The sequence below is a fragment of the Cervus elaphus genome, chromosome 15 (genome assembly GCF_910594005.1).
Source record: "Cervus elaphus chromosome 15, mCerEla1.1, whole genome shotgun sequence".
NCBI lineage: Eukaryota > Metazoa > Chordata > Mammalia > Artiodactyla > Cervidae > Cervus > Cervus elaphus.
This window is the reverse complement of record NC_057829.1, coordinates 15765339-15791079: the sequence shown is the minus strand read 5'-3', so window position 1 is coordinate 15791079 and position 25741 is coordinate 15765339. Positions and strand designations below refer to the sequence as shown.

General features: G+C 45.0%; 1 protein-coding gene across 1 annotated transcript in view; it reads left to right on the top strand.

Annotated features, from left to right (window-relative positions):
* The first annotated feature begins 8297 nt into the window (after window positions 1-8297).
* CCDC6 (coiled-coil domain containing 6) overlaps window positions 8298-25741 on the top strand; it is a 109524-nt gene continuing 92080 nt past the window's right edge. The window contains exon 1 of the mRNA XM_043925017.1: window positions 8298-9018. Within this exon, the coding sequence (XP_043780952.1) occupies window positions 8710-9018 (309 nt within the window). The 5' untranslated portion in view covers window positions 8298-8709. The remainder of the gene's footprint in view (window positions 9019-25741) is intronic.

Below are 25741 nucleotides of genomic sequence, written 5' to 3'. Positions count from 1 at the left end.
CCTTAACTCCGTGAGGCTTGGGTCTAGATTATAAATTTTCCAAAGAGATTTTCTTGTAAACTCTGAACTCAGTTTAAGGCAGCCTTCCTTGTTATCTTCGTGTTTGCTGGTAGGAAGACTCCTCCCCACCCCCACCCCACTGCCATCCCTGCAATCCAGCCTTTCAGTGTGGTGTAGCTCTTTGACAGGCTGCCACTTTATAGGTATCTTATTTACATCTTCCTGCCTTATAAGGCCCAAGCCTATCCCTGATGGACATTAAACTCAAATATTGTGGTTAGAAAGACTCACAGTGCTACTACTCCTGTTTCAGCTACTAGGTCACTACTCTGGCTTATAGTACTCTGCCCTTCCTTTGATTTATACATTTTAGTGAAGTATAACATACATATAGAAAAGCATACAGATTATAAATACATAGCTCAATATCACAAGTGAATATACCTAGGTAACAAGTACCCAGATAAAGAAAAAGAAGGTTACCAGGAATTTCCTAATATTCTTTCCAACCAGTATCTCCTCCCAAGAAGAATCATTATTCTGACTTCTGACGTCACAGATCAATTTTGTCTACTTTTGAATGTTATATAAATGCAATCATATAGCATATATTCTTTTGTGTCTGGTTTCCATTACTTATCATTGTATTTCTGAAGTTCACTCATGTTGTTTCATATACTTGTAGTTTGTTTATTTTCATTGCTGTATGTTATTTCATTGCATGAATACAACAGGATTTATATTGTAGGTGGACATTTGGTTTGTTTCCAGTTTTCCTCTTTGCTTTTGGAGCCTGGGATTTCCCTTTCTTTCTTTCAAGCTCTGCTGTGTATTTAGTAGGATTTAAAAAGCATTTCCTGCTCAGTAGTCTGGTATGATCTGTGTCAAGACATGTTTTAGGTTTTGTAGATTGCCAAATCTTCAGACATATAAGTCATATATTTCATTTTTTACTGTTGAAATCCTTGATTCTCACCTGATTTACCTAGGCTGATGACTCACTTCTTTAGATTGCTGTTGGAAGAAATAGTCTTTATTCTTGTGACAAATAATGAATGAACAGAAATAGCAGGATACAGATGAGATATATAATTAATTTTGTAGGTTTGATCTCTTGCTTGGGTGGATTACTACATATGTAAGGCTAGATAAATATTACTAAGTATAAAATATTGAAAAGGCATGTTAAAGAAATGGGTGGTTGAAGGCAAAAAAGAGTAAGAAGTGTGGATGTAGCTATTTTGGTACAGAATCTCTTGGCTAGTTGACACTGGGAATTTGAAATGAGAGGGAACCTCTCTTAATGGCTCAGTGCTATGTTATCAATATGTTGCCAGAAGAGCCACTCCAAACTGGGCATGCTTTTGCCCTCCAAAAGTGATTTTTCACTAGATTAGTGTTTATCAACTGTGGGCATTTTTCCCCGCTCAGGGAATATTTTGAAATGTCTGGAGATGCTTGGGTGGCACAGTACTTGTATCTAGTGGGTAGAAGCTGGGAATGCTGCTAAACGTCTTACAATTAATTCACAGGACAGCCCCTCTCCCCACGCCCCCAATGAAGAATTTTCCAATGGACATAGAGATTATCATACTAAGTGAAGTAAACCAGACAGAGAAAGACAAATAACGTATGATTTTACTTATATGGAACCTGAAAAAAAAAAAAAAGATAAAAATGGGGGGAGGGAAAAATTAGGAGAACAGGATTAACATATACATACTACTATATAATCAAGGACCTATTGTATAGCACAGGGAACTATACTCAATCTTTTGTAATAATGCATAAGGGAAAAGAACCTGAAAAAGAATGCACACACACATATATAGTTATAACACATCTAATTATAACTAAATCTCTGTTATACATCTGAAACTAACATGATACTGTAAATCAACTATACTTCAATAAAGCAAACAAACCAAAAGAATTTTTCAGCTCACAGAGTAAATAGTGCCAAGGGTGAGAAACTCTGTTCCAGACCTAGGAACTAGTTGTTGTTCAGTCACAAAGTCATATCTGACTCTTTGCAACCCCATGGACTGCAGCATGCCAGGCTTCCCTGTCCTTCACCATCTCCTGGAGTCTGCTCAGATCCATGTCCATTAGGTCGATAATGCCATTCAACAATCTCATCCTCTGTCGCTGCCTTCTCCTGCCCTCAATCTTCCCAGCATCAGGGTCTTCGAAAGAGGTAGACAAAGTATTGGAGCTTCAGTTTCAGCATCAGGCCTCCCGATGAATATTCAAGGTTGATTTCCTTTAGGATGGACTCATTTGATCTCCTTGCTGTCCAAGGGACTCTCAAGAGTCTTCCCTAGCACCACAGTTCAAAAGCATCAATTCTTCGGTGCTCAGCCTTCTTTATGGTCCAACTTTCACATCCATACATGACTACTGGAAAAACAATAGCTTTGACTATACGGACATTTACTGGCAAAGTGATCTCTGCTTTTTAATATGCTGTCTAGGTGTGTTGTAGCTTTTCTTCCAAGGAGCCAGTGTCTTTTAATTCCATGGCTGGAGTCACCATTCTGCAGTGATTTTGGAACCCAAGAAAATAAAATCTGCCACTGTTCCCATTTCCCCCCCCCCCCCATCTATTTGCCACGAAGTGATGGGACCAGATGCCATTGTTATGCCCGATGTCCGAATCCCCGAGCGGGAAGAGAGAAGGCTTCCAAGACAATGTAACTCGCAAAAAAGGGAAGTTTATTGCTGACTCAAGTCAGGGCTCACTGCCGCAACCAACGCAGTGGTGCAGGGTCAGAAAGCGCTGAGCCCGAGCTGTTACCCAATTTATAAGGTGTGCATAAGCAGTTGGTAGCTGGCTTAAGCGGATTGGTTACATGTTTGCAAAGTAATCTTATTGGCTCAAACCTTAGCAGACTTTTTTTTAAACTTGGGCATTCTCGGGCTTTTCAGCTTTCCCCTGATAGGTTCCCTTTTCCTTACTGGGCGCATATTGATTGGCTGGCTCCAGGTGGCCTGATAATCATGTTACCCTGGAAAACCAGGCCTACTCCTAATCTAGACTGCCTGTCATGGCGCAGCCTCACAGCCATGATCTTCATTTTTTGAATGCTGAATTTTAAGCCAGCTTTTTCACGCTCCTCTCTCATCTTCATCAAGAGGCTCTTTTGTTCCTTTTTGCTTTCTGCCATTATGATGGTATTGTTGCAGGAAGGGGGACCCCTTCCAGGGCCCAAAACTGGGCTCTTGTCTAACACTTGGAAATGAATTGTCCGAGGAGACACATGTGCTGACAAAGCAAGAGATTTTATTGGGAAGGGCACTCAGGTGGAGAGCAGGAGGGTAAGGGAACCCAGGAGAGCTGCTCTGCCCCAGTCTCGGGTTTTATGGTGATGGGATTAGTTTCCGGGTAGTCTTTGGCCAATCATTCTAATTCAGAGTCTTTCCTGGTGGCGCACACATCGCTCAGCCAAGATGGATGCCAGCGAGAGGGATTCTGGGAAGTGGATGGACACGCGGTGTCTCCTCTCGACCTTTCCCAAACTCTTCGGGCTGGTGGTGGCTTATTGGTTCCGTATTCCTTATCAGGATCTCCTGTCATAAAACAACTCATGCAAATGGTTACTATAGTGCCTGGCCAGGGTGGGTGGTTTCAATCAGTGTGCTTCCCCTAACAATATCATCTGCATATCTGAGGTTGTTGATATTTCTCCCAGAAATCTTGATTCCAGCTTGTGATTCATCCAGTCCACATTTCAAATGAAGTACTCTGCATATAAGTTAAATAAGGAGGGTGACAATATACAGCCTTAAGGACTCCTTTCCCATTTTGGAATCAGTTCAGTGTTCCATGTTGATTCTAACTGTTGCTTCTTGACCTGCATACAGTTTTCTCAGGAGGCAGGTAAGGTGATCTGGTATTCTCATCTCTTTAAGAATTTACCACAGTTTGCTGTGGTCCACACAGTCAAAGGCTTTGGTGTAGACAATGAAGCAGAAGTAGTTGTTTTTCTAGAATTCTATTGCTTTTTCTATGATCTAACACATGTTGGCAATTTGATCTCTGGTTTCTCTGCCTTTTCTAAATCTGTCTTGAACATCTGGAAGTTCTTGTTTCACATACAGTTGAAGCTTAGCTTGAAGGAGTTTGAGCATTGTATTGCTAGCATGTGAAATCAGTGTAACTGTACAGTAGTTTGAACATTCTTTAGCACTGCCCTTCTTTGGGATTGGAATGAAAACTGACCTTTTCCAGTCCTGTGGCCACCTCTGAGTTTTCCAAATTTGCTGGCATATTGAGTGCAACTGTATCATCTTTTAGGATTTGAAATAGCTCAACTGGAATTCCATCACCTCCACTAGTTTTGTTGGTAGTAATGCTTCCTAAGGCCCACTTGACTTCATACTCTAGGATGTCTGGGTCTAGGTGAGTGACCACACCACTGTAGTTATCTGGGTCATTAAGACACTTTTTGTACAGTTCATCTGTTTATTCTTGCCACCTCTTCTTCACCTAAAAAGGTTTTCTTATCTCTCCTTGCTATTCTTTGGAACTCTGCATTCAAATGGGTATATCTTTCCCTTTTGCTTCCCTTCTTTTCTCAGCTATTTGTAAGGCCTCCTCAGACAACCATTTCACCTTTTTGCATTTCTTTTTCTTTAAGACGGTCATTTCTTCCTTTTGGTCACTGCATCCTATACAGTGTTACGAACCTCTGTCCATAGTTCTTCAGGTACTCTATCTATCAGATCTAATCCCTTGAATCTATTTGTCACTTCCACTGTATAACTGTAAGGGATTTGATTTAGGTCATACTTGAATGGCCTCATGGTTTTCCCTACTTTCTTCAATTTAAATCTGAATTTTCCAGTAAGAAGTTCATGATCTGAGCCACAGTCAGCTCCCGGTCTTTTTTTTTTTGCTTATTGTATAGAGCTTCTCCATGTTTGGCTGCAAAGAATATAATCAATCTAATTTCAGTATTGACCATTTGGTGATGTCCATGTTAGAGTTGTCTCTTGTGTTGTTGGAAGAGGGTCTTTGCTATGAACAGTGTGTTCTCTTGGCAAAGCTTTGTTAGCCTTTGCCCTGCTTCATCTTGTACTCCAAGGCCAAACTCGCCTGTTACTCCAGTTATCTCTACTATCAGCTACCTTTCAAGAAATAATAGCACCACAGTGGCACAGTCTATGATTCTATCCAAATTCAGGCACTCTGTGAAAGCCAGGTCATATGTGGCTCACTCTAATTATTATTATTTTTTGATATGTAAGAGGTAGATTTATTTTGAGAGAAACATCTCTACAGACAGAAAATCTACAGACAGATTGTAAGCTATCTCAGAAGGCAATAGGCCACTCCAGTTGTTTTAAAAAACTGTATTGATAGGTTCTGGGGACTTGTTTGGTGGTCCAGTGGCTGGGACTCCATGTTTGATCCCTGGTAGGGAAACTAGATCTCAAAGGCCGCCCAGACCTGCTGCAGCCAAATAAATTAGGAAAAAAAAACAAAAAACCCAACTGTAATGATAGGTTCTGCAACCACTAAGTCTATTCAGAGCTTGAGTGAAATCACTTGTATCTAATGCTAATGTAATATGTACAGCAATTTATTGTTAGACACTAAAAATTAAACAGAAATCACCAGTGATTTATGTCTATATTTTAACTTTATTATTATTTTTTAAAATTTAAAATTTTATTTATTTATTTAGGCTGGACTGGGTCTTTGCTGCAGCATGCAGATTCTTCATTGCAGTGTGTGGACTCAGTTGCATGTGGGGGCTCAGTTCCCTGACTAAGGCTGGAATCTGCAGCCCCCCCACTGGAAGTGGATTCTTAACCACTAGACCACCAGGGAAGTCCCTTAATTTTATTATTGAACATTCCAAGGCCACAGAGTAAATCAGCTGAATAAATGGCACTGGACAAAGAGACGTTGTACCTTGCAATTAGACTATACATATTCTTTTTCTTTATTTTTATACTTTTGCAGCTTGCATTTTGGACAAAGGTAAATCTTGTTATTTCTCCAATGGAACTGATGGTCTGTATTTGTTTCTTCTTCCTCCAGGCAATACATACTACCATTTATTCTTCTGATTCATTTCTCCGGGAAAGCTGAAAAGAAGTTTTATAACGATATTATTGGTTTTGTAACTAGTGTTTTCATTGTAATCCTATTACTGAACCAATGTTGTGATAAATGGTCTGTTTATAAGGGGAACCACTTTTACAAGAAGTAGAAAATTAGACACGCTTCTGCTTTGCAATAACAATAAAAACCACAGTGAAAAAATGTTCTCCAGCTTATTCCCATCTGTATCAGCAGGGAAGCTTTAGAAGATGACTTTCTCCCTAAGGCCTTCTAAACACAGTTACTGCCTATGAGTACCAAGTCAAAACGCAGTTTTCCTCCAAATCCAATTCAAAACCAATCCATTTTAAGTTACGGTAACCGTGGGCCCTTTAAGAAAGTCAAGCACTTTAAACCCCACCCCTCTGCCGACTGGTAGCAGTTTAAGTTCTCTCTCCGAATATAGTTGGTGATAAAGCTAAGAGAAAGGTAACTTGTCTCCTGAGTGTTTCTATGTAAGCTCTAGCTTTAAGATACTATGGGATATGGAACAATGGAAACTTGTGAAGAATGGAAGCCAGACTGGCTCTTAAAAGATTCTATCACAGTGCTGGATAAAGTGGAAAGAATGTTAAGTCTGGGTTTCAGAATGTTAAGTCTGGGTTTCCCCCTGTGGTGCTGCTCCCCGCTAGCTTTATTCCTCCATTTCACCCAGCAAGTGAGTTTTCCAGAAGCTGTTTCCAGTTTAACGAGCTGTTTGTCTGCTCTAGCAGATTCCCAAAAGGAAAAGTCAGGGAGAAGAGCAAGTTTCAGTGAAAATTAAACTGGTCACTTCTAACAGAGTTATTTCCATTGGCTGAACGTTTCTGAGGAGCACAGTAACTCTTGTTGTTGTTCCTGCTACACCAGCAGTGACTAATTCAGAAGTCCTTTTTTGTTAAACTAAAAAATAATGAGAAATTTGGGGTTTAATTGCGGTTGGCATTTTGGAGCTGGCTGCCAGAAAGCAGCCATCTTGGTAAAGGATGATGTCATTTGGAACACTTGGAGGTTTCACTTTATTCCTGGGTACCAGTTTTCATTAGCCATTGAATAACTGTAATCATTAGGCTAAATTTAGTTTTAAAGATAATGGAGGAGCTGAAATAAAAATCGTTAAAGCCACTTCTTTATCCTTACTAACACATTATAAACTTTCCCCAAAGTTCAAAGTAATAGAAAAAACTTCACCCCATTTTCCCCCTATATTTTGTTTCCATCTGTTTGTTCTTCTGTTGACTAAGCTTGGGTAATAAAACGAGTCTGGTCGGTTTCATTTTCTGATTTTCATACATAAGTGAAAGCTGTTTTGTGTCAACAGTGTGAAGTGTTAAGAATCATCTCACCTGCTGGGCCAATTTCCTGTAAGCCTTTGTTTGGGAGGGGAGAAGGGGAAATGCAAGTTTTGATTTTGAATTTCTTATGCTTTAAAACTAGAACCCCGAATTAGACCACACTAGCATAATTAATCTGTGTTTAGTTTTGACCTACTTAAGTTTTCTAGGAGTGGGCAAGATGATGGGAAAGAGAATGATGGTTATGTTGCATTCCCACTTAATCATCACTATTCGTGCAGCAGAATGCTCTGCCTGCAGTTGCTTTGGAAAACTGGCCCTTAAAAGAGATGTTTTAATCCACAAAAATTGTCTTTTTTTTCTTTTTGGATTAGATAAATGTTACTGTCTTAATCCTATTGCCCAACAGGTCCTGGCATTGTCTGCAAGATGCAGAGAGAAAAGAAAAAACTTGCACCTTGTTTAGACAATTGAGCGCAGGGTGGTTTATGGGGTTATCAGGAGGAGTAAAGAGGGCGGTGTGTCTCTTCTGCAGATCTTTTCTTAACGAGGTTAACCTGTGGCTCCTGTCTCGTCGCCCTCCTCCGCTCCTTGCAGGGGAACTTTCTGTTCTGTGAGCGCTATCCGAAGCTTCCCCGGCAAGCTCACTGAGAGATCCAACTAAAAGGGCTGCGTGTCTGTTTGAAACAGACAGAGGGAGACAGGAGCACACACGGTCAGCGGAAGATGGGGCCACGGAGTCGGCGGGGGCTGGATGCCCGCGCCGGGCTGACCTTTCCACGTGTACCCAGCACCTGCGAGGCGAGTGGGGCATTAGGTTTCTTTTTCCCAGGAGCGGGCGCGAGCCCGGAAGAGGCTGGGCGGCCGCGGGCTTAGGTCAGGGGGCTGGGAGGCCCTCCCTCAGAACACGTGCGGCTGGCGAGCGGCTGGTGCGGAGGCTGGCCTGGCTTTCCCGCCCCGGCCCGGCCAGCGCCTCCCCAGCCAGCCGGCGGGCGCCAGGAGGGCGGCGGCGGGTGAGTCTCGGAGCTTTCCGCCGGCTTAGCCGAGCGGCCTAGCGAGCGCGCCAAGCCCGGCTGGAGCGAGCCCCAGTGCAGTACTGCCCGAGCCCGGGCGGGGTCTCTGTTCTCTGGCAGAGGAGGTCCCTTGGCAGCGGGAAGCTCCCTCTCTTTCTCTCGCCGCCGCTCCGAGTCTGCGCCCTGGTGCCAGGCGCCCAGCTCGGCGCTCCCCTGTGCTCGCCCCGGCGCCCACTCATTCGCAGCCCAGCCTTCGCCGCCGCCGCCTCCCTGCTCCTCCTCCTGCGCGTCTCCCCAGCCCGCCGCGGCCATGGCGGACAGCGCCAGCGAGAGCGACACGGACGGGGCGGGGGGCAACAGCGGTGGCTCGGCCGCCATGCAGTCGTCTTGCTCGTCGACCTCGGGCGGCGGCGGCGGCGGTGGCGGCGGGGGAGGTGGCGGCGGTGGGAAGTCGGGGGGCATTGTCATCTCCCCGTTCCGCCTGGAGGAGCTCACCAACCGCCTGGCCTCGCTGCAGCAGGAGAACAAGGTGCTCAAGATCGAGCTGGAGACCTACAAACTCAAGTGCAAGGCGCTGCAGGAGGAGAACCGCGACCTGCGCAAAGCCAGCGTGACCATCGTGAGTGCCCCCCCGGGGTGCGCCGCGGTGCTGACCTCCGCCCGCCCCTGGGAGATGCTGCCTCCCGACCCGGGGCAGCCCCCGGGCTATTCTAGGCTTCCGAGGACCAGCAGCGAGCACACTCGCTGCCAAGACCCGGCCCCGGAGGGTGGAGGGAGTGGGAGGTGTCCCTTCGGGACCGCGCTGGTCTGCCCTCCCCGGGGTCCAGGCCCCTCGCGGGGTGCGGGAAGAGGCTGCTGGGACCCCACCCCCCCACCCCCCCACCCCCCCACCCCCCCACCCCCCCACATATATACCACGTTCCCTTGTCGCCCCTTAGGGAGGAGGCTCCTCCGGGAGGAGCTGGAAGCTGGCGGCGTGGCTGGGGGGGGGGGGGACTTTTTTCAGTCCTAGTTTGCTTGAGGGGTGCGTCCAGATCGGGGAGTCCTAGGCTGAGGGAGAGGCAGGAAGCCGGGGCCTGTTCCGGGGACCTGGCCGAGAGTGCGGGGGGTGTGCAGCTGGGCTGGGCACTTGGTTGGCATTAGGACAGCGCTAGCTGGATCGCCCGGGGAGGGGGCGGGAGAGAGTGGCCGGGAATCCGGGAAGTGCAGTTTTTCTGGCCAGGATCGAGAGGGAAGGGCGGGTACCGGAGCTGATGCTCCCACCTCCGTTGGAAGTCGTTTCCCTGGGTGGGGGGTGGTGGCGGCCGTGTACTGCTGGGAGAACGCAGCATCTTATACCGGCTTGGACAGAGCGAAGGGTATGAAGTCCGGACCGGCTGAAACCAGGGTGAAGGAGATCGGCTGACTCCCTCGCCGAGCAAAAGGGAGTTGTTGTTGTTGTTGTTTTGGCGTGTGTTTGCTTCCTTGGCGGTGGAGTGTCTGTCTAGGGGATATTTTGGTTCGGCTTCTAGATACTTGACGGGAGAACGGGCTGTCTGTTCTGTTTCCACCTGGTCCCCGGAGGCTCCCGCAAAGAGGATAAGATTAGGTGTGTAGGTCTCGCTTCTCGTGTAGCAGGCCTTTAGAAAGGCCACGATTAGCTGTGATGAGGCGAAACATAACTGGGAAAAGTACAGTGTGTGCTCTCACCTACTATCCCTGCCGGCTAGCCACATCATTAACATGCAGAATCCCCACACAGGCAACCCTGTTAGATCAAAACAGTTTCCCAGCCCGGAGGAGAGAGGAAAATGTCCAGAAACCCAGGGGATGAATTGCCATAGTTAACTCCACAATAGCTGATTAGGTTGAACCTTCAGATGGAGAAGAAATCGTGAATTCGGGGATGGATGGAAGATCACAACTCTGCAAAGGAAATGCGGCAAGTTTAGGATGCCCCTGTACCAGAAAGTCGTCAGTGGAGGACGGACTGTGTGTATCCACGCTGCCCACCCGCCCACCCCCGCCCCGTGCTGGCTCGCACTTGGGGACTGGATGGCATTCTGAATTTGCTTAGAAAGCAGGTTTTCACCAAAGTTTCATTGTGATAGGCAGCCTAAATAGAAATTGATTGCTGAAAGACACCCCGCATGCTCCGATCCAGCTCTGGTGAATGGCATTGAAGCAATATTCAGACTGTCAAGTTCTTGAAGTGCCCTTTTGGTAGGATGGGGAGGAATTTGCAGAGGCAGCCACTTCCAAGCCTCTTCTGGAGCCTTCTTGGCTGAGAGAGATGTCTTTGGTGAGTGGAGGTTTGAGAAGAGGGGGAAGTTGGTGGAGGCAGTTTATTTAAGATTGGAGTTAGTAAATGAGAGGGTGAGTCTGGTCTCTTGGAGAATGTGAACCACTGAAAGTAGTGAAACTTGCATAAAATGGAATCTCTGACTTCTTGCATACTGTGAGCAATTCAGGCTGTTTTTGTTTGGGAAGGAGGATGGCCGGGTGGAGAGACTATGAAAGGGTTAGCTGTTTGACACTTGACCATATTAAAAGTAGGTCTGTAAATTGTACACAGACACATTCATTCCTGGTGTGTAAGATCACAGGCCACTGAACACTTGGCGTGAAGAGCTGTGTGAGGTGGTGGCTTCACTGGAACTTCCCTCAACTAAAACTGACATCTCACCAAATACACTTGGTGAAAAGTTCTGCGGCCTCACGGAGTCAAATTTTAAAATTGCTTTGGATGACAGCCTATAGGTACCAGAAGACTCTCCATTCTTTAATCTCTGATGAATATATTCAGGGGGATAAATAAAAAGTGCTTGTGGTGTATTGAGTTCCCTAATACTTGGCAGGTGTTACTCAGGCAAATGCAGAGGAGAGATTCCTTTGAGCGTTTTGTTGGAGTTGACTGACTTAGGACACAGATTGTGGTGAGTGGGTATGACCTTTAGGGTTTGTAATTTGGGAGGAAAAATGTGTGTGACTACATGAAGTAAGTCTGTGGATGTAAGGATTCCATTGAACAACACTGTGTGTCTATGTCAAGGTTAAGCTGCGTGAAACTTGCTGCTAGCAATCCAGGAAGTTTGTGAAAAGACTTAAATATTAAGTGAAGGCCTTGGTAGATTTCTCACTAATTTTATTTGAAGAGAAGATGGTGCCAGAATCCTATATTTGTCTTCATGGCTCTTACTAGTAACTCTAATTATGATATTAACTTTAATATTTTTGAGCACAGAAGGTGATTGTAGATGTCTTTTCCTTGCTGATCATCTACACCCTGGGAAGAGAGAGGGGTTGCTTTTTTGGGGGGGGGGGTGAGGGGGTAGTTTTAGTTTAGCAGCAAACTTAAGCAGAAGGTACCAGGAAAATACTCCCTGCCCTTCCTCCCCTCCTCCATTATCAACATCCGCCACCTGAATGGTGCGTTTGTTACAACCTATGAACCAACATTGAAACAACATAATCACGCAAAGTCTATAGGGTTCACTCTCGGTGTGGTACATTCTATCAGTTTGGGCAAGTGTACAATGAATTGTAGCACCATGATAGTGTACAGAGCAGGTCCAGTGCCATAAAAATCCCCCGTGCTCAGCCTTTTCATCCCTCACTAACCCCTGGCCACCATCAATCTTTTTTCTGTCTTCCATCAGTTGAGTTGCTCAGTCGTGTCCGACTCTCTGCAACCCCATGAACTGCAGCATGCCAGGCTTCCCTGTCCATCACCAACTCCTGGAGCTTGCTCAAACTCATGTCCGTGGAGTCTGTGATGCCATCCAACCACCTCGTCCTCTGTCGTCCCCTTCTCCTCCTGCCTTCAATCTTTCCCAGCATCAGGGTCTTTTCCAGTGAGTCACTTCTTCACATCAGGTGGCCAAAAGCATAGTTTTGCCTTTTCCGGAAAGTCATATAGTTGGAATCATTCAATCTGTAGCCTTTTCAGATGGGCATCTTTCACTTTGTAAGATGCATCTAAGTTTCCTCCCTGTTTCTTCCTGGCTTGGTAGCTCATTTCTTTTTTCTTTCTTGGCTGCACTGAGTCTTTGTTGCAACACATAGGCTTCTCTAGTTGAGGTACAGGCTTAGTTGCCCTGCAGCATGTGGGATCTTAGTTCCCTGACCAAGGATTGAACCCACGTCCTGTGCATTGGAAGGGGACTCTGAACCATTGGACCACCAGGGAAGTCCCTCCTTTCTTTTTAACATTGAATGATATTTCTTTGACTATACCACAGCTTACTTACTTATACCATTTACCTAATGAAGGACTTGGTGGCTTCCAAGTTTTGGCAGCTGTGAATGAACCTGCAGTACACTTCTGTGTGCACATTTTGGGGGTAGACAGAAGGTTTCTGCTCATTTGGGTAAGTAGGGAGGAGCTAATTGCTGGTAGTATGGTGAGAGTATTTTCATTTTGTAAAGAAACTGCCAAACTTTTTGGAGTGACTGTACCATTTTGCATGCCCACCAGCAGTGATGAGAGTTCCTGTTGCTCCACATCCTTGCTAGCATTTGGGTGTTATCTGTCTTGGATTTTGTCCATCCTAGTAGGTGTGTAGTGATATCTCATTATTGGGCCCTCATTTTTTAAGCCAAGTCCAAAGGCCAATAGAAGTTCTTAACCGGCAGTCATTTCTGTCTCTTTTGGTATGTAGGTGCTTATTCTAGTTAAGCTACCCTTTTAATAAAGGACCGGCTTCATGGTCTGTGTTCTCCACATCTGTATGATGGAGGTAAACATCATCTGTGGGGAAGAATCAACTGTACAAGGCCTTTCATCCCTGTCTACAAGTGTCCACTGCCACAGCTTTCCCCTGGTGTGTTTTATTTGGGTTAGTGGTGGAATGGAATGTTTTGAGTGATTATCCGATTTCTCCCAGTAAATCAGCAGTGGAGCCAGACTGCTGATTATCAGTCATAACTTCTTCTTTGGAGTGGAGAAAATAAACAAAACAAAACAAAAATTGCTCAGTTACACTGTTGAGTAGCTTTTAGATGTTAGGCTTGATCTTTCTGACTTGTCCTTTGGGTTAAAATGTAATAGGAGATTATCTGAGTCAACGTAGCGAGAGGAATCCAGGGATCGTGGTCTCTGAGAAGATGAAATGTAATTGTGGGCAGTAATTGAATGGCTGCTAAGTTCTGGACTAGTTTCTCAAAGTATAAGCAGGGTCTTATTCCTGGATGCTAGTTCACCAAGGTGTGTTTTCTGGACCAGCTCAGACCTTTGCCATATGTTTGGTTTGGAAGTAAAGGCCCATGACAAATTACTAGAGTTTAAGCGTCTTTTTCTATCTATAATATTAGTCTTTCATTATAGAAGTTGAGGGAAACAGGAATACAAAGATCTTTTGAAGTTATAGAAGAAAAACGTGTTGGTATGGTATTTAGATTAGAAAACTTGGCTGTTTTAAATATCAACAGTGTAAAAAAAAAATAAATATCAACAGTGTAACAATTTCATTAACCAATAAAAGCTACCGTATAGTTAATGTTGTGGATTTCAGATTATTTACTCTGGATGCCCAATACACTATTTTCCATTTCTTAAGATTTTGTTTTGGCAGATTATGAAGCTGTCAGATCAACATTGCCCTTATAAAAAGGTGTAGTGTGTGACTTTTGTTTTCCTTGCTTTAATTTTTTTTCCCCCTTAGATTCTAGTGAAAGTACCCAACTTTAGACGCAACTTAGAGAAAAGTATGATCTCACAGTTAGGTCTGATCATACACAAATCCAGTCTTCTTATAGAGGCTATTCTTAGATTTCTTCTGTGTGTTTCATATAAACTCTTTGTATTTGATTTTTTAAAAAGCCCTACAAAAGTGTAGAGGAGGTCCAGACAGTCTTTTCTAGTGCTTTTATTTATTTTGCTGAGGATGGGGAATAGTTCAGAGAATCACCAATATCTGGTTTGTGGGGACTCTTGTTCAAGACCAGAGACACTGGTCTGGAGCAAAAATCTGAAGGAACTGTTGCTTGCTCACAGACTTTTAATGACTTCCATTGCCCTCTGACTCCAGGTGAACTTTTTGTGGTTTACCAGGCTCTCTATGATCTGGCCCCTGCTTGCTTCAGAGACACACCCCTCACATTCTCAAAGCTCTCACTCTACTGAACTGCCAGCTCCTGAATCTCAGTAGGTTTCTCTGGCTTCTCTAAGATGTACCTCCTGCCCTTAAATGTCCTTCCCTACCCTTCACCCTATAAATCCAAGCAGGCTGTACTTCCTTCTGACCTCCGTGTGCACTAGTACTGCCTCTTTGCCAGCCACATGCTGGGTTAGTTGCCCATTCATGAGACCGCTTCCTCTCCAGGCCCCCAGCATGTAGGTCTCCCCTTTGGGAGCAGAATTTGCCTTGTTCACTTCCATTCTTCGGTCCCTGGCATGCAGTAGACACTCAAGGGTATGTTGGGCTGACCTCAGAGGCATTAAGTGATGAGGTGTTTTTGTTTTGTTTTGTCCTGGGCGAGGGAGCCAAGACTGTCTCCAATGCTTACGCTCCTAGAGCTGCTCTCCTAACTGTCAGCAACAACAGCAAACACCATCTTCACCATCCTTGTATGGATGAATGGATACACTGTATACTTTGGCGGACCACCTCAATTAGTGTATGTCCCAAAGCTTTGCCTTCCTGTTATGGGTGATACTGTAGGCAACCTTGTAGCAATACCTAGGCATTCGCGATACCTTTTCACCTCTAAACGGGGACATAGTTTCGTTGGGTTCACTTTCCAAGGGTTGTTTGAGCAAGGCTTAGAGGAGAAAGTGACTCTGTCGGAGGGGTTCAGATTTGCCCCTTCCATTTTGTTGATGGTGACAGGTCACTCCAGGCATTCCTCATAACCTTATTTAATGTTGAAATGCCCCATGGCTGCTTCTGGAAAACAACCTGTGGGCCATCATGGGGAGGAGGTATCAGTGCAAATAGCAGGCACCTGAAGCTCCAATTGGGGCGGTATCTGCAAACCGGATGGGGAGATTTGTTGAATCCTGGTGGATTTCCACGTGTGGTTTGCAGAGTGGATTTGGGGAGGTTGATAGTGTCACACAGTGTGTACTTGCATTCTTGTTTTCTTCCTCAAATCGTGCATTGCAGCATTTACTCCTAGAAATGCTAATCTGAGACTTTAGGTTCATACAGCCAGGTTGAGTAAGGAGTAAGGTCACCTTCTTTGTTCCCTCTTGTACTTTGTCTCTTAGTGGTAGGTGTTGCTTTTTGTTTTCAATCACAGGCAGTTAGTTGCTTTTATTAATAGATGGATTGAATGATCGTCAGGGCTGGTGATCACGGGTTCAGAGTGTTCCTGCTCAGTGGTGGTTGAAATTTTCCTGACAGGGAAACGAATGCTCTGAAAAGTATTTCTAATAGTCAGGATCTTGGAGAGGTATTAACTTGCAGACTCTTCCTACCTCCCCAAGGCTATCAGATTTTCTTACCTTTTATGCTTGTCAAGTCCACAGCTGTGTATTTTATCCCAGTGCTCCAGCTCATAAATTGCAAATGTCACTTTGTGTAGGTGTTCTCTTTTAGGGAGAACTAACAAAGGGTTAACAGTTTGATGGTTGTTTAGAATGAATTCACTCCCTTACTTATTATTCGTCCCTAGATCCGAGGCATGGAGTGCAGATTAGTGCTTAAAATTCATTTTCATACTCACTTGTTTAACGCTGGGAAATTTTCACCTTTTCAGTAAGGGACAGAATGGTGTGTCATAAATACAGCCTACAACAGGCAGGATTCAACCTCCAAGTACTTGGGAACTGCCTACTGGGTGTTAGGTACTCCAAAATACCCAGAAGGAATGTAAGGGCTTCTCCAGCAGGGTTGCACTTGACTGGTGTTCAGCTTGGCCCTGGCTGGTTGCGGCAGGGAATTCAGAGCAGAGAGAACTGGCCTTCCCTCTCCATCACTTTGCAGCCCAGAGAGTTGTGAGGTGCGGAAATAACCAACATGCAAGTGGAAGCCAGAAAGGCGGTCCAGGCTGACTGGTGCCAAGGTTCCAGCGAGGGCTGGCTTACCTTCCACCTTCCAAAATAAAGTTCATCTCTTTTGGTGAATACCTTTAAGGAAACAATGTATCATATTCACTCACAGTTTAATTAGCTGAGAGTTTATTTTGTAAGGCAGCGATAGAGAACTGTTGCTCAATTTGTCTGTGTCCAGGTGGCACTGAAAGGCTTTTTGTTTGTTTTTAATTTTCTTTTAATATGGTGATGATTGAAAAGAAATGTCAGTGATGTTTTTAATTTCATAATTTACATCTGCCCATAGACAAATTATCTAGGTGGTTTTTTCATCTATTCCTATTACACTCTGGGGCCCACCCACTTTCCTTACACAGACATTATTGCATGGACCAAATTTCTTAAATCTTTAATGGAAACTGTGAAAACAAAGACTTCTTAAGGTTAAAATGGATTAGAGATACTAGTTTATGGGCAGTTGCAAACTCCGGTTTTGTAAAAAAGCAGTGTTGATGGATGGGATAATCTTGCACGCATCTGTTCCAGATCAGACCAGCCTCCATGGGTGCCAGGTGTGTGTCCCGAGTGAGTGGGTTAACACCCTCCAGGGCATCTCGGGCCACTTGGGATCAGATGAGGCCATTCGGTACTGAGAAGCAGAGCTGGGATATTCAGCCAGACAGACGTAGGTCATAATTCAAAAAAGTTTTCCATAGAAGGAAAGAGGAAAGTGAAAGAATGAAAACAGCATGGACTAAGGGTGAGGTAAGGGAAGTTCTTAGAAATCTAGTACCTGCATTAAACCCTTCATGTGTTTATTTCACTAGTGAACAGAGTCTTGGGCAGTCAAGGTTTTTTAATTAGAAGAGCTAAAATAGTCCTGAGAGAAAAATTATTTGGTGTTTTAATTATAGAAAGAGCTTCTCAACTTATGAAATTATTTGCATGTAAACAATGTGTTTTTTTTTTTTTTCAGTTATCTTAAGTAATTACTCGTATAATAACTTTCATTCTATTGAGATTTTTTTGTTTGGGTTTTTTTTTTTTTTTTTGGTTCTTCACTAGGTAGGCCTTAATTTATCTAAACAAAGACATTTGCTAAAAGTCAAAATATTGTGTCTCTGCTTCATTTAGTAACCTCTGATTATAGAAACACAAAAATTTGAGAGAAAAAAAAATTGGCTGGATGATTTTAATGTCTTTGTTAACCAAAGAGTACAATTTTAAGTGTATATGCTATAAAGTAGCAGTTTGGACTTCTTTCGGTCCAAGTAACTACCTGGTAAGGTGCCATGTCTTTTGAACAGCATTATTAACTGTTTCACATCATTTTAAACCTTGAGTGCATGTAGCTTATTATTTTGAAGTACTGAAGATACAATGACATTTTTTTTGGTTGTAATATAGACACAATATAAGTGTTGCCCCTTGAACCATTTTTAAGTGTATGATTCAGTGACATTAGTTACATTTACAGTGTTGTGCCGCCATCACCACTACCCATTTCCCGAACTTTTTCAACATCCCAAGCAGAAACTGTTTACATTAAACAGTAACTCTTCATTTCCCGCCTACCTCCAGCCCTTGGTAACCTCTATTTCTAGTTACTTTAAACGTTTTTTTTTTCTTTTTAATTTTTAAAGAAAAACTGGAGTCTGGTGTGCAAAAGCAGCTAGCTTCTTTTTCTTGTCTTGGTGTTGAAGTTGTGAATTAGGACCTAAATTCTTTAATTAGGACCTAAACAGCTTTAATTAAAATGCTGTTGATAGTGCTCGCTTCGGCAGCACATATACTAAAATGCTGTTGATATCTTGCTCCAGCTTCAATTTTTATTGCCTCTTGGCTAATCCGTATTCTGGTTCTTTTTGTCCATTTAGCCAATATATGGCACCCTAGCTCTAGGCTCCACACCATAGGTCTGAATCTGCTCTCAGAGTGGGCACCCAGATGTGGAGAACTGGGGAGGGACTAATGCACAGGGAAGGCTTGTCTTCTGGGAAAGAGAAAGGATTTAGCCCTAGCACCTTGTAGATGATGTTTGCCATTTAAAGAAAAAAAAAAATCTTATGTTTAATTTCCTTGATAGCATTTCAGATAAACCATACTTTAAGAAAGTCTGAAAAAGCAAAAAAAAAAAAAAAAATGCTTGAAATTCTTCCTTATCAGCATTGAACTACTTGGAAGTAGTTTTGTGTTGCTATGACAACTGCTTATGTTTACCCAGTGCTTACTATGGCGTGGGTGCTGTTGGGAGGGGTTTACTTATATCCTGAATTAATCCACACCACTGATGTGTAGTCTTACAGATTTGCAAATTTACACCCAGAGACGTTCTGCAACTTGCCTGAGGACCTATGGCTAGAACTGGAACTCTGACCTCAGAGTTTAAGCACAAAAACAAATTTATGAACAGTTGTGTCTTTATCCTGCTGGGGGCGTTTTCCTCTTAGTTGTGTTCCCACACTGTGGCGTTCCTTCATTTAGAGTAGTCAGGGCTGCCCCGTTCCTGCCGCACATTCCCAGGATGCCAGCCCAGGCCTCAGGGAGTGTTTCCAGGGTTGCAGACTCTCTGCTTTGGAAGAGAAACAACGATAAAGAGGGTGCCTTGTGCGTGGGGTGTGCAGACTTTCTGACTGACTGGCCTCCAGTGTTGGGCCTGGGTCTGTTGCACCCCTCACCCTGTCTCATGTTACTGCGGAGTGTGCCACCTCTGCTGATAGTTCTGCCATCGGGGCCCCCCTCCTCCACTCTCCTGCCTCATCCCAGGCTGGAACCAGTCTCTTTATACTTAAGTTATAACCTCTACTTAAAAATAGTCTGACGAGCACAAGAGAAGTGGATTTTTTTCAGCCGCTGTATTGATCACCTCCTGTATGCCAGGCAGTCGCCACAGATAGCATCTGCGAGGAGAGCTGCCGGAGGGCCCCCGACTCAGGCCGGGAGAGGGACCACAGTCACGGAGGGCTGTCTCTCTCAGGAGGTGTTATAGAAGTGAGAACCTGAAAGATGAAGTTCATCTAGGCGCAGGCGGGAGTGGTGGAAGGAGGAGGCATTTCGTGAATGTGGGGAAAGAAAGGAAAGTGTGGGGGGTGGTGGTGAGCAGGGCCTGGCTGGCTCTGTTCTTGGGTCCCGTCTGGGGGCTGATGACAGAAATGGGCAGGGAGGGGGAAACAGTTGGAACGTTTCTGGATGTTCATAATCTGCTCTGGCTGCTTAGTGGAGGAGACATTTGTGTTTTCCTTCTAAACTACTGGGAGACAGGTACTATGTTATTTGTCATCTATAAGACGACCCGTCTTATCCCATGGTAATAACAGTTAAGTATTTTGGTCTCGCTCTGTGCCTGGCACGGTTCTAAAACACCGTGCCAGGCACTGTGAAAGATGAATTTCAGGGCCTCACTTGATTCTCACTGCAACCCCTTTGCTGCCTCTGATTCCCAGATGAAGAAGCAAGGTGGAACAGCCTCAGCGTCCTGGCCTAGGATGCAGTGAGCGGCGGGACAGTGATTTGAGCCAGGTAGTCAGTCTGTGATGGTAGCTTGACCAGCACATAAAACCCTGCCATTTGAAGCCTCATTTCCCTTTTTCCACAGTCTTAGCACAGCCACTGCTCAGTCCAGTTCATGGAATTTATTTGGGGGATGTCCAAGTTTACTTTGGATAAACTCGCTAGTGGAGTACAACATACAGTAAAGCAGGGGTCCCCAACTTCTCGGCCCTGGACCAGTACAGCAGCAGCATTAGATTAGAAATACAGCGCACAGTAAATGTAACGCGCTTGAATCATCCCCAGACCAACCCCTCCCCCCCACCTCCCACCCCCCTGGCGCTTTGGAAAAATTGCCCTCCACGAAATCAGTCCCTGGTGCCAAAAAGGTTGAGGACCACGGCAATAAAGTCCCCAAGCTTTGAAAGCACAAACTGATGCAAAAGTGCTCAGTGAATTTACCTGTAAATTCACCAGTGTAAATCACTACCCCACTTAGGATGCATGCTAGTATCAGCACCCCCGACACCCCCCAAAGTTCCCTTGTACTCTCTGTTCCACTCACCACACCCCCAAAGTGACTTGTTCTTACCTCTAACACTGAGGATTAATTTTTTGCTTCTTTTTGAACTTTATATTGTAAGTAGCTTTATACAGAATGTATTTTGTATGCGTGCAGATTCTCTGATTTCACATCCTAGTTCCCACAGTGACTGACATTAGACGGCATCCGTGTTACCTGTGGCAGTGGTCCTTTGCTGCAGCTGCACAGTATTCCCCTGTGGAATTGCCTTTAGTTTAGCTTTGCCCCTTGCGTAGCCCCATCTCCTTCCCTAGTGTTGATCACTGGACATTGCAAGGCAGCACAGGCCCTACAGAATGAGGCTTCCAGTTAGTTGAGGTTCTAGCTACATTGCTAGTTCGTTATGCTGCTCTCAGAGCCTTTGAGCCTCCATGGACTTACCTGGTAAAACCACAGTCTCTAGGGTTAATACCAGTCATTACGAGGATCAGATGAAACAGTGCACGTCAAAGTGTTTTGATAATTTGTGAATTATTCTTGTAGAAAATGATATTAAAGATGATTTGTAAACACCCACCCCACACATGTACATACATACTTTCTCTTGTTCTCCAAAATGTGCTTCAGAATCAAAGGTGTTCTTGATAACCCTGTTTATACGTAATAGGATGGTGCAAAATTGTCTGAATTGCTGAGAGGGGCCCATCTCTCTGGAGACCTCAGGCTGGGGAGCTCTGCAGTCTGACTTCTCAGGGCCTGTGTTTTTCTGGTGCTTGGGGATGCCTGGGAGCTGGGCTCATTTCCTGGGGTTCGGTGAGTCAGGATAAAACCCGCCTGTGTGGCTGTGCATAAGTAATGAGAGGCAATCCAGCTTCCTAAAAGATCCATTTTTTCTTGTAGGCCAGTTGTCGGGCTCTTTCCATTATTTCATGAAAAAAGAGCCAATGTACACCTTTGCCCAGGCTTCTGCCTTTAGCGCCGTGGGCAGCAGGCAGACAGCCTGCTTCTCTGTTGTGTGACTTTTGACCCTTTTCCATGGGGGTGTGGGTTCCAGAGGGTGGACTTTGATGGCTGAGACATGCGTTCCACTCCTGCTTAGCGGCTGCTCTGAAGCACAGAAAGCACAACAGGACTCTTTGAAGCTGCCCGACTTTGCAGGCTTGCAGTGCCCTTGTGCTGGAGGGACCGCCCTGGGCTCCCAGGTCTGCAGTGGTCTGTGGAGGTCTGTGGTGGGACTGTTTTTCTGTCTGTTGCCTCTGGCTATCTCTGTAGCAGTAGCAATGGCAGCCTAGGGCTTTTGCGAAGGTTGAAGGAACTGCTTTTCACCAGGGCACTGTTGGGGTTTTAGTGCCCTGGTGTGAAGGCTTTTGGTTGTGATGAAGGGGCAGGAAGGCAGCCCGTGTATTTCAGCAAGTCATGAACGAGTTGGAGTAAGCCTTCTGGGAGCCAGGCGTGCCCATCCCTTCTCACCTGTCTGCTCTAGCCAAGGCTTCCTGGGGTCTCTTGGTTTCTCCCTGCCTCCTTCCCAGGCTACTTGGGGGGCCTGCCTGTCAGATTCTTTCAGGTTGAAGGAGATCGGCATTGATGACTTTGAATCCCTGATTTGTATCGTTCTTTCTTGGCCCCGTGCCTTGCAGCTCTGGGTCCTTGGAACCCAATGGGGGATGTGAAGAGGCACCTGGAATGCGCCTGCCAGCCCACACGTGAAAGCCAGTAGGCTGCGCTGCTTCTCCTAAGTCCCGTGCATTCTTGTTCTCAAGTTCCCATGGTTCCACTGCTCCCCCTTTTCTGTTCTTGGGCTTTAAGTTGATGTGTTGTAGCTTAGCATCCTCCATAAGTCTGTCTGTGTGAATCATCCCTTTATTCCTTTTATTCATTAACTCTTTTCTATTTTTCCACACCGGGATTCTTGGAGACAGCTTGGTATAATGAAGACTAGGAAACCAGATAGGGTTGCCACATTCAGCAAAAATATAAGATGAGGAGCCATGTTTAAATTTCAGGTAAATGATGAGTAGTTTTTTAGGGTATATGTGTTCCCACTGTGGAACATATATGTACTAAATGGAATATATATGTACTAAAAAAATCATTTGTAGTATATCTGAAATGCAGACTTAACTGGGTGTCTTGATTTTTTGTTTTGTTTTGCCCTGCCTCCTGGCATGGGAGATGTTAGTTTACCAACCTGGGATGGAGCCTGACCCTCCTGCATTGGAAGGATACAGTCTTAACCGCTAGACTGCCAGGGAAGTCCCTGGGCATCTTGTATTTTACCTGGAAATCCTGAAACCCCTAATTTTTATTTATTTTTTAATCTTAAATAGGTTTTGACTTTATTTTTTAATATAAATTTATTTATTTTAATTGGAGGCTAATTACTTTACAGTATTATAAGTGGTTTTGCCATACATTGACATGAATCCGCTGTGGGTGTACCTGTGTTCCCCATCCTGAACCTCCCTCCCACCTCCCTCCCCATTCCATCCCTCTGGGTCATCCCAGTGCACCAGCCCCAAGCACCCTGTCTCATGCATCAAACCTGGACTGGTGATTTGTTTCACATATGATAATATACCTGTTTCAGTGTCTTTCTCCCAAATCTTCCCACCCTCGCCCTCTCCCACAGAGTCCAAAAGTCTGTTCTATACATCTGTGTCTCTTTTGCTGTCTCTCATATAGGGTTATCGTTACCATCTTTCTAATCTCCATATATATGCATTAGTATACTGTATTGGTGTTTTTCTTTCTGGCTTACTTCACTCTGTATATAGGTTTCAGTTTCATCCACCTCATTAGAACTGATTCAAATGTATTCTTTTTAATGGCTGAGTAATACTCCATTGTGTATATGTACCACAGCTTTCTTATCCATTTGTCTGCTGATGGACATCTAGGTTGCTTCCATGTCCTGGCTATTATAAATAGTGCTGCAGTGAACACTGGGGTACACGTGTCTCTCTGAATTCTGGTGAAACCCTAAGATTTAGAAAAAAAATCTCAGTTCTGCCCCTCCCTCCCTCTGTGATCACATGGCATCTTACCTGACCCCTAAGCCACCGTATCTTCTCTTAGAAGGGCTCATGGTCTCTTAGCACTCAAGTTTGAGGGATAACTGATGAGGCTCATGAAAGCCCTCAGGACATTTTCAGTATCTTCCTTTTCTGCCTTTATGCAGTGACGGTGGGTTTGCTTCTTGCCTGTCTTCTTTTCCTCCTCTCCTCCCTTGTGAAGCCAGCCCACTGTCCTCTCCTTTAGTGTGACCATTTTTTTTTTTTTTTTTTTTGACTGCGCCGCTGGCATGCAGGATCCTAGTTCTCCGACCAGGGATGAAACCCATGCTCCCTGCAGTGGAAGTGCAGGGTCTGAACCACTGGACTAACTAGTGTGGCTTTTTGGGTCTTCTCAGGGTATCGCCTCCTCTCCTTCCTCAAGCTGCTCTGAATTCGCTTTCACTTTTTCTGTCCTTCCTCTACCAGCTTCCTTTTTTCTTTTTTCCTGGAAGCCGACTTTGACCGTACGTCTCAAGTAGCTCCCTTTATTTGGCCGCGTGTTACCAACCCTCTTGTTCAGTCCCTCCTTTCCTTCTGAGCCTATAGTGACTCAAGGAGAATGGGACCCTTTGGCCTCACTGGGGGGCCAGGCAGCACTCACATATCCTTTTGGGTCCTTGGTTTTCTCCTTGGTTTGCTGAGATGGCTTGTTGAGAATTCAGGGGTTGCAGGCTGGCAGGCTGCCTTTGGCCTGCAGGTGAGTGGTTTGGCTTCAGATTTTGGAAAGCCCTTGGAAAGAGAGGTCTTAGGGAAGGAAAGGCATGGATGCTCTCACCTGCCTTGGGCAAACCTCCTGTCAGCTTCCCAGGCTGATTCATTTTGTGCCCTGATGGCACTTGGGTTTGACACTGCTGAGCTCTGCTGCGGGTAATGACTGATGCAGCTAGTGTGCAGTCCTTCGTTGAGCTCTTGAAACAAAGCCACAGGGCACAGCTGGTGCAAATTTACAGATTGGGAGAGCAGAGGTGGAGAGACGTTACCTTGCCAGAGTCATTGGATTGGCAGCCCAGTGCCTCAGCCCTTGTTCTGAACCACTGTGTTGTATTTCTGTGACAAGGTGCAGCTGTGAGGGTCTATGAAATTCCTTGCAGGAGTTCAGAGTAGACTAGAGCATAATTTGCTTGTCTTTTAGATTCATAATCTCAAGTCCTTGCCCTAGATTCTATATTCTTAGGTAGTGAATCCTTAGATTCTGTTTCCTCTCAAGGATCATTCTTCTTTTTCTTCATTTCCTGAAAACCGGGTTCACATCTTAGTGGGTGTTGAGCCACAAGACAAAGCCAAGTCAGTGATCCACAGAAGAAGGATTTATTTGCAGCAAGTAAGGAGAACACCTGGGATCTTCCCCGAAGCAGCGACTCCCCAATAGCAAAACTGGGGAAGTTTTAAGCTAAGAGTACATGCATATTCAGGGCTTCCCAGGTGGCTCAGAAGGTAAAGAATCTTAACTGCCTGCCAATGCAGGTGACCCAGGTTCCATCCCTGGGTCAGGAAGATCCCCTGAAGGAGGAAATGGCAACTGACTCCAGTATTCTTGCCTGAAAAATCCTATGGACAGTGCAGCCTGGCGGGCCATGGTCCATGGGGCCGCAAAGAACCAGACACAACTTAGCGACTAAACAACAACATTTATACTTGTGAAGGGGCTGGGGCAGAGGATTCAGTATAGAATTGGGGCAAAGTTTAACAAGAGTCTAAGCTTTGGTTGATTCAAGTTGTGAGGGTCAGAAAAGATCAACTTCATCATTCCATCTTCCACTGGGTTGAGGCCTTTGTTCTTGCAAAACTCAAAGATCAGTATCAGATTGTAATAGATATCCCTCGAGGAGGAACTGGGATTCTGTATATCGCTGGATTGTTGTTTCTTGACTGCTTTCCCTTTGTTCCTGCTTCCCTCACTTCGCTTAAGATCTTTAATTACTGAGACCTGTTCAAGTAAGGTACTGTGTATGGCCAGGCTTAGATCACAGAGCGGCTTAAGCCAAAAATGGCTTCTCTTATGTCAAGAGAGCCATGGCTGGTTCTGTTTCTCCAGGAACCCCCTACTCTTATATGCATACACTGTAAAGATGTTTCCAAGAGTTTTCTCTTCCAGTGCCTGGCTTCTTTATAAATTATTAGGTATCCTTGGCATTCATTTAAGTAAGTTTAGTTTTGGGGCACCTACTAAGTGCCAGCTATATGCTTGAGATGTCCTTTGAGGAGCGAGGCAGGGTATAAGTAGTGAATGAGTGCCCTTCCCTGGGTGGAGGACATCCAAAGCCCAAGAAGACTTTGTGAAGGAGCTCAGAGGCTGCTAGGAGACTGGTGAGAAAGTGATGAC